The sequence below is a fragment of the Arachis stenosperma genome, chromosome 3 (assembly GCF_014773155.1).
Source record: "Arachis stenosperma cultivar V10309 chromosome 3, arast.V10309.gnm1.PFL2, whole genome shotgun sequence".
NCBI classification, from domain to species: domain Eukaryota; kingdom Viridiplantae; phylum Streptophyta; class Magnoliopsida; order Fabales; family Fabaceae; genus Arachis; species Arachis stenosperma.
In genome coordinates this window covers 27,728,183-27,737,010 of record NC_080379.1, presented here as the reverse complement: position 1 = coordinate 27,737,010, position 8,828 = coordinate 27,728,183, and the positions used below count along the sequence as shown (strand labels likewise).

General features: G+C 30.5%; 1 protein-coding gene across 12 annotated transcripts; it reads right to left on the bottom strand.

The window, feature by feature from the left end:
• Positions 1-3,135: 3,135 nt before the first annotated feature.
• LOC130967672 (uncharacterized) lies at positions 3,136-7,826 on the bottom strand. 12 transcript variants are annotated; one of them, XR_009081406.1, is made up of 7 exons: positions 7,486-7,826; positions 7,282-7,381; positions 6,651-6,796; positions 6,279-6,424; positions 5,542-5,594; positions 3,680-5,255; positions 3,136-3,458 (listed from the first exon to the last, which is right to left on the bottom strand). XR_009081406.1 is itself a non-coding variant. In XM_057892636.1 (7 exons), the coding sequence occupies exons 2-6, from the start codon at positions 7,360-7,362 to the stop codon at positions 5,580-5,582; spliced, it is 480 nt and encodes a 159-aa protein (XP_057748619.1). In that variant the 5' UTR covers positions 7,363-7,381; positions 7,486-7,826; the 3' UTR covers positions 3,174-5,450; positions 5,542-5,579. The 12 variants fall into 12 exon arrangements, 6 of the variants coding, with proteins under 6 accessions (XP_057748617.1, XP_057748622.1, XP_057748619.1 ...); XR_009081405.1 differs by having other exon boundaries at positions 3,136-3,440; XR_009081407.1 differs by having other exon boundaries at positions 3,136-3,440; positions 3,867-5,255.
• Between the last annotated feature and the right edge of the window lie 1,002 nt (positions 7,827-8,828).

The window sequence follows — 8,828 nt, the reverse complement described above, 5'->3', positions numbered from 1 at the left end:
CTGTTTTCTATAGCTGCAGCCTTGATATCCTTACCGCTATTATTTTGCTATGAATTATTGAGAATTTCGTGATATTGACGTTCTGGGGTCGAGTTTCGGTAATCGCATGGTTGGAATAAAAGCCGTTTCTGTTGTTGTGAAAGTAAACGGAACTGTGGAGGCAGCTGCCGCTGAATGCGAGCCGAAAGAAAAAGAGTTTATGTCGCGTTGTTAGATCGCAATCGAAGTAGGGGTTTTTCTTAAAATTTATTTTTAGCTTACAGTGTTGTTATAATAAATAGATATTGATACAAAAAAAAGGATATATTTCTGTAATTATTTTTGTGTTGTGGATGTGGTTGTTGATTGCTTGAGTGATATACGGTTGTTGATAAGAATGGGTTTGAAAAGTTATTTACTTGATAATTATGAAAAATGGTTTCCTTGGTTTGGAGTTAAAGCGGTTTGATTTTGAGTTGGTCTGATTTTATAAATGATTTAATATTTGAGTTGATTTGATTTTTAAAAAGAATTTTATTGTTGGAATTGGTTTGATTTGAAAATAATTTGATATTGGAAATGGTACAACTCTGGAAATTGTTTGAGATTTGGATATAGTTGAGAAAAAGTTTGAGAAATGTTTAGATGGAACTCGAAAAGGGTGGCAATGTTCGAGTTTTAGAGGAGATGTTGTCGAAATTTTATAAAATTGGAAGTTTTATTTGAAGTAATTAATTAAAAAGATTTGTTCTTAAATATTATATGTTTTAAGATTGATTTAATTATCAGAGAAAGAATTATGTTCTGAATTGAGATTTGTTAATGGATGGAATGGAAAGAAGGATGATGAGGATTTTTTTTAAATATGGTTTTTGAATGAATTTGGAAACGAGATTTGGATTGATGAATGATCATGATGTTGAGAATGTTGGGAATGTTGAGATATGAATTTGAATTATCTTAGATACGAGGTTCCCTGGATAAAGTACCATGGCTTGCCACCACGTGTACCAGGTTGAAAACTCGATACTCTGTTGACCCTACGACGTAAATGTGACCGGGCACTATATAAATTCCCGAAAATGTTACCGAGATTGAGCAATATTGATTATTTGAGAAAAAGTTATGCATAGACTCTTGGGGATGCACGTCGGGGAACAGTCTAAGGACAATTCAGACTTGTCGGGTTGACTGGATAATCGACACATAAGCCTCATCAGTCATAGGACAGGCATGCATCATATGCATTTGTATGCTTTGTTTGGGTTTGAACTTGTTTGGGTTTGCCTAATTGCTAAACTGTTCTTAACTGCTACTTGAATTATTGGTTGTAACTGCTATCTACTTGTGTTTTCCTTGTCTGTCTTGCCTGTGTTTGTCCTGGCGTGCTACATTTGAGAATGAACTTTGGTGTTGAATTAATGATTGTGTTGTTGATTGCGTGGTTGGTTTCTGATTGAGATTTTCTTTTAAGAAAGGAAAGATTTCGGATTTCTGAAAGATTAAATATTGTTTCTTTGAAAATGTTTTGAACGATTACCTATTGGTTTTTAAAAGATTCATAAGGCAATGATAATCACTGAGCTTGAAAACAGTTTTCTTATTAAATATCTTTTTATGACAACTTTAAAACTCTGTGGTGAGACCGGGTGGTTAGGTTCTCATCCCCTACAACTTTATCAGAAATTGGATGAAGAAACATTAAGAAGAATTATACTGCGTTTGGTTTATATGTTGTATTAATTAGATTATTTTCTTCCATCGTCTTAGTTATTACAATTTTGTAAGAGGGATAGAAGTTATATGTTTTAAATATATATTATATTATAAGATATTATGTAGAAAGTCTTGTATTTGAATCTATGTGTTTGTTTTTTTTAAGATTAAGTATTTATTTTCGTTTTTTTAAAAGAAATCAGCGATACGGTGTTGAGTCATAGGCTCCTATTTTAATATTAAGTATATAAAGTAGTCGTAATATTTCTTGCTATCAGAGTGACGCAGCCGAAAGCGTGACATTTTAGTAGTGAGGATGTTACAATAATCACTCTAAAAAAGGTATTGAAAATTGCAGTTTAGATTCTTGATAAAAATTTTATTTGTATATAATCTTGCACCATTTTAGGAGTAATTTTTTTTCTACCATTAAGATATTTTCTGGAGATAGAAAGTTTATAGTTCCTTGAAGATATTAAGTTTGGGAGAAAAGATAGTTCATAGATTATCCTTAAGGTAAACTCAATACCTTAAGAAAAAATGTCATTTGGTATATCATTACAGAAAGTTATTTCATTTTATGTGAGATATTATGTGTAGGTTCTATGAGTGAAAACTTTAAGTCCGTAAAAGACTTTAACATTTGGGGTTCATTCTATTAATTACCTAAAAATATTAAGCCATTATTTTTTAAAATCAAGTAGACAAAATGGGTAATACGAATATATAAAGTATGATTTATTATAAAGTGTTTCGCTAAAGAATAAAGCATTGAATACACTACAAAAATAATCACTTTTAGTGGCCATTTATTTTACTTTTAGCGGCAATTAAAATAGTAATTAATACATTTACCGACAATTAGACATTAGCCGTCTTATGCTTCGTCGCTAAAAGGTTTTAGTGGCCATTATAATATTTGCCGGTAAAGACCATTTTAATAGCCACAAAAAGTATATAATTTTTAGCAGCCATTTTCTTGGCAATTTATATGGCCACTAAAAATAATTCTAAGATAGAAACATTGTTCACTTTTAGCTGTCATTATTATTGCCGTTAAAATTCATTTTACCGGCAATTTATATGGCCATTAAAAATATTCTTAAATTGCAATATTATTCACTTTTAGCTGTTATTATTATTGCCGCTAAAATCTTAAAGACTTTTTTTAATTATACTCACTTTATTATTATATTTCTACATAACTTTATTATTATAAATCTTATTAATAAAAAAATAAATATTACGTTTGAAATGTGTTTATTCTTTTTTAAGAAATACTTATCTGCTACTGTCTTGCACTATTAAATTACATTCATTTAGCTTAATTGTGTTTTGGCAATGAGAATGTAATATGAGAATCTTTGAGAGGTATCCTATGGAAGTAGCAGATTTATAGGATGTAGGGCAAAGAAAACATGATCCTGAAATATAATATCATATTTATAGGTGAGCAATCAGTACAAAAAATGCAATATCCTAAAATGCATGCCATTTTTGGGAAAGTACATCCATTCAGTACAGAAAATGAAATACTACTGTTGTTCTCTCTATATCTATCCATCTGAATCAAATGTGTGTAGCAAATAGAGACAAAATCAAATATGCCTGTGTATTATGCTATGTCATCCGAACATAAAAGAAACATTAGTAGCCACACAAACTATACTTGTTAAAATACTTTGTTGATTGAAATTCATCTCCTAAATTTCTTTATCAAACTTTTACTTCCTTGCTTGATTCTCCTGAAGATGAACAACAACCTATTAATATAAGATATAAAAATATTTATCATTTACTGCTGGATTCAAACAAACAATAATAAATGAAGCTATAATCTTTCAAAAAAAATAACTATTAGCATCAAGATTCAAACCTAATTTCCAAGTGCTGGATGGTGCTATATACATTATTATTAGAAAACAAGATATGATGTCCAAAGAAAACGATTAGAGACAAGCAATAACAAGATTTAGACACGTACCATATTTATAGAACGAGGAGTACGACTCATGTTGATCTGATTTCTATTGTCATGTTTGTAAATTAAAAAGCTAACATTAAAAATATTCTTATTCAAATTTAGAAAGTCAAAAACTGCAAAAACAACATTAAATTAGTATTGTTTTCCACAGATTAAATAAATTTAAACATAATGGTATACTAAGTACCTCCACTAATAGGATTCTTGTGTAACTTATAACCTGTTGTATCATCATCACGATCTTCAAGTTGTAGCTCATCCCATATATCAGAAAAACTCTTGCGCCATAAGGTAAAAGCCTGAGTACAATTCACCTTAACATCTAAAGAAATTAAACTTTTAATTAGTGATAAAAGCTCAAGGCATCTGATTCAAGCCATGAATATCTAACAGAGTAAGAGAAGAGAGTGTTTATCAAAGTTTTCAACGCAACATGCTCAAATAATGACATTATCAAGTCTAAAAAAATGTCATTATCACAAGAAACATGTCATGTACTATAGTTCAGTACCTGGGATCATTTTGGAGTCTCCCTCATTGAAGTTAAAGGAGAAACTAGAGTTCACCTTACACTGATCTTGTTGTTACTATTACACTGATCTTGTTGTTCTATAGTTCAGTAACTTTGTAAAGAATATTTCATTAATTTTTTTTAAAATATTCTTAATATTTAATTTTATTCTTAATAACCACTCGGTTTGGTTGAACGCAGCAAGCAATATCTGACTAGTGACTCTCTTGGAAGCAACTAAGAAACCACATTATGAGCTTATCTCATCTCCAAATTAAAGGGCTCACTAGCTCTTGCTTCAGTCCCAACTTACCTTCCGCTAAAACTCTTCTTATCTTTTCACTTTCATATTTTTATTAATCTTATCCTCTCTTATTAGATTCTCATGTTGGCGTTTATTATCATCATCATTATTATCAATCAATAAAAGTTGGTGTTGCATTTCAGAACAGCTGCCTCCCCTTAATCAATAAAACATATGTCCTTGTTTTATTTGTTTAAATAATTCACTTGCTTATATATATATATATATATTATTTCTCTTTTTGTTATTTTCTCTTGCTGATCAATACATTAATGGCCACTTAGTAGTCTTAGCAATTTTTACTTGATTGATTAAAGAAACTTTTAACTTCAAAGTTTGAACAAATATATGCTATATACATGCATGATTAAATTGAATTCAGGTTTATTATCAAACCAGCTTTCATTCTTTTTCACTCATACACAAGGATTGAGATTATTTTCAAAGTTGTAGAAATATATGATGTTGTGTCATAAAATGAATTCTATTTTTTATTCAATTATTGCAACGTTGTAGAAATATATTTGAAGTTCAATGATTAGGTACTTTATCTTATGTAGCATATATCTATCTGTTCAACGCTTCACTAAAGGGATGAAGCTTACTAGCTAGAATGTGCAATTTAGTACTTTTCCTCTTTCAAACATGGAAATTAAATGATGATATATAATTATATATGTTCATGTCCTTGATAGTTGCACTTTGATTTTACCTTTGGAGAGATAAAATACTTTATTTCTGTTTCTGGAAACACAAATAGCCTAAAGAATTAAAAAAAAAATACACCAAATCAATAAATCAATCAAATTTAAAGAAACACGGGTCCAATGCTAACAATGGTTATAAGGTTAATGACAGAGTCAATTCATACATATCATCAATCACTTTGTCTTCTGGAAAAGCAAGTTACTTTGCTCAAACCCAAAATGGAACAAATATCAGAGAAAACAAATTACCTGCAATATAACTAGGATGCAATTGGAAAAAAAAAAGGAAGAGAAGGGGGTTTTAAAAGTAGCATAAGGTGAGATGAAAGAGATTAATAACCTGCCACTGAAGATACTCCATCAGAGATAATTTTACGTTCATCTTCTTGTTGGCTTCAGAGAAAAAAGGGGTATCATATAAATTGATTATTAACCAAAGCACATTTACAAATAATGCACTTAAAAACTTAAATTTTTGTTATAAATCAAACAGAACAAACAACAAAATTTTTTTATCTCAATATAAACTATGACTCAATATGATCTTCTATTTAGTACCAAGCCATTACAACAAAATATTCTGTCAATTCTGCACTTAATTTTCGAATGGCACTAACTTCATGAACATTTTGCAGTATAAGGTAAGCACAGAAAAAATAATGAACAACCAAATAAAATTCCATCAAATCTAAAACTATTTCATTAAATCAAAAGGACTTTAGCTACAAATTGCAGCTTACAAAAATACTACCTCAAAAACTGATATGACCCTAAGTTTTCCGGGTGCTACACTATTGATTGCATCCTCAACCTCTCTTGGTTTAACATCCTTCCTCCAAGTATCTGCAGGTAATGAGGGGGAAACAGGCTTGAAAATGACGAATCCTAATAATGCTACAAAGGATCCTCCCGTTCCCCAACCATCCATGTACAAGCCAGAAGAAATGCAAAAAAACAAAAAAAAATCATGTAACTTCTACAGACATTTCCATTCCTTTCAAGGCATGCCAACTATATACTACCATGGAAGAACAACCTAAATAATTCGACCCCCTCTAGTCGTCAGAAATTACTTACAGAAAGAACAGACTTGTTGAAGTGTTGTCACCCCTTTGTCAGTACAACCTGCAACAACAGCACAGCCTTCAACAGGCAAACCTTTGTCTTTGAGTAGTTGAGTTTTCTTTTTATCAACAAATTTGCCAAGTGAACCTTCTACTATACTGCATTGAGAAAAGAGTACAAGAGCAAGAAGTGGATCAGTTAACTAAACAAATTAAGAAAGATAATTCAGTAAAACATACTTTTAACATGCAATTTAAAGAACAAGTAATAGGTCATGGATTTATGATGGACATCATACTAATGTACAAAAGAGAGTGAATTTTGTAACGTTAAAGCCCAATTTGCTCATTTCTTAAATCCGCAATAAGGGAAAAATGTTCTTGCCTTTGAACGGTACTCAATCCTGGTTGCTTTTGCCACCCATCAAAAGATGCCCCGTGGTATGAAAGAACAATTTTGAAAGTCACTCGCCCATCTTCCATGGCGATCTTCGGATGAAACACTTTCCAACTCAGTCTCATCAGAAAGTGCTAGAATTCCAGTATCATTATGATCAAGAACTGTCTGTTAGAAAGTCAAAAATCAAGACAATAAACACACAAATACTTGAAGATAATCAATCGCGCATACATAATCATGCATGATCTTCAAGCAGCACATAGCATCAAACTGTATCAAACCTCAAAGGAAAATGTTCTTCCTTCCTTTTTCTCTTTCTCTTCTTTTTCTTTGTTGATCAAAGTAAAATAGAATTATGCAAAATCCCCTGAATCAAGGTACTCCTCTTCATCCAACAATTTCTATGCTAGCTAAAATGCATTGTAAATTACATGTTTACTTATTTCTTTCAAAAGCTGATTTTCTTTTTTATTTTTCATTTTCATTTTCAATTTCTCCCTCACCTCAAAGTCTTCCTTAGTTGTCATTCCACTCAAACTAAGATTCATAAATATAACAAACAAAAGCATTCGGTGGAGCAATAGCAATAAACATGTGTCAGAAAAGAGAATAGTACCGGTGATGTGGTAAGCTCAACACAGCAACTAGAAGAAAAAGAAGAAATCGGCGAGAATGCAGTAGTAAAAGGAGCTGCCATTGGAGAAAAAGAGAACAAACTGAAATATAAAAAATCAAAATAATTAGGAAGATTCACGTTATTATAACCTAATTTCATAACAAATTTGACTGTTCACTAAGCTTCAACGTGAAAATGACGAACAATTGCGACCGGAAGCTATGATCTCCACCACTTTCGGACTAGTTGGAGAAGGTGTAGTTGTTGCCGGAATCCACAGCTACAAGTTGTCGTCAGCAATTCCACTCAGAAGGATGATGCAGCAACAGAGGCTTTGGAACTGGAGGACGTTGGCGATGGTGGATCTGAGACAACTAAGGTGGAGAATAGACGAAACATAAATCGAGATGCGGTTTGAATGAGTGGAAAAGAGTAATCGGCGGTGGCAAGGCCTACGGCGGCGGTAATCGGCGATGGAAGGAAGTGAGTTCGATGGAAGAGAGTTTTGTGGCTTTATCCAGGGTATGAACTTTTTACCCAGAAACATGAACATAGCTTTTTTATTTTCTCTTTTTTTTCGATCAATTTAATTTAAGAACACTTTTTACCGGCAATAATATTAATGGCCGTTATTAATTTTGAAAAAATTAAAAATAAAAGTAAAAAGATAATAATTTAGTGGTAATAATAATAATTACCATTAAAACATATATTAATAATAGCAAATATATAATGACTACAAAAACATAGGTTAAATAAAAAAAATAGTAGCCATTGTATTATGGCCGCTAAAAATTTATCGTTAAAAATGATTTTTGTTATAATGATACAACTAGATTTTTCTTTCAGTTTTATGAAAAGACTCATTTAAAAATATAATGACGTTGATGATATATTAGATCTTGAGCTATGATAGATGGATAAAAAGAATTATTTTTCAATAATAATGTTGATGAGACAATTGATATGAAGAAAATTGCGTCATAAGATATAAAAGTAAATGGATTGCAAGTTAAAGAATTTTATTTATAAACTAAAAAAATTTTATCATTAGTAATTTATAGAATTAAGGTTTAATTTGGTAAAACTTTTTGAAGAGGTGCAAAAACACAAACTCCTCATTTTGTATTTGGTAAATCAAAAAGATTATGTGTTTGTGCTTATAGCTTTTAAAAGATCGCGGTACTTTTGAAAGCAAATAAGGTAGAGTTTTTTAAAGTTGGCTTGTGATTTTCAAATTTTAAAAGTCTAATATAACCTCATACATTAAATAAGGTAATTTATGTCTTTTATAGTATTTTTAAATTTTAAAAACTATTTTACTAAATGTAATTGTTGTTGCTTGTGTTTATTAAAAGTTATTTTTAATTTAATTTACCAAATATAAATGTTACACTTTTTAAAAACCTATCTTTTAAAAGCTAGATTTTATAAGCTACTTTCAAAAAGTAAAAATTTTACCAAATTAAGGCTAAGTACAATTTTAGTTGCTAAAGTTTTGTTTGAAAATCAAAATTGTCCTTAAGGTTATTTTACGTTCAAAATTG

What these genes read in the sequence shown, in the direction of transcription:
- LOC130967672 (XM_057892634.1), bottom strand. Translation starts at nt 7,362, where the DNA reads ATGGCAGCTCCTTTTACTACTGCATTCTCGCCGATTTCTTCTTTTTCT. An exon ending in TTGAGCTTACCACATCACCG is followed by an intron (nt 6,797 to 7,281) that starts GTACTATTCTCT and finishes CTGGAATTCTAG; the next exon opens with CACTTTCTGATGAGACTGAG. An exon ending in TGGAGTATCTTCAGTGGCAG is followed by an intron (nt 5,256 to 5,541) that starts GTTATTAATCTC and finishes TTAATTCTTTAG; the next exon opens with GCTATTTGTGTTTCCAGAAA.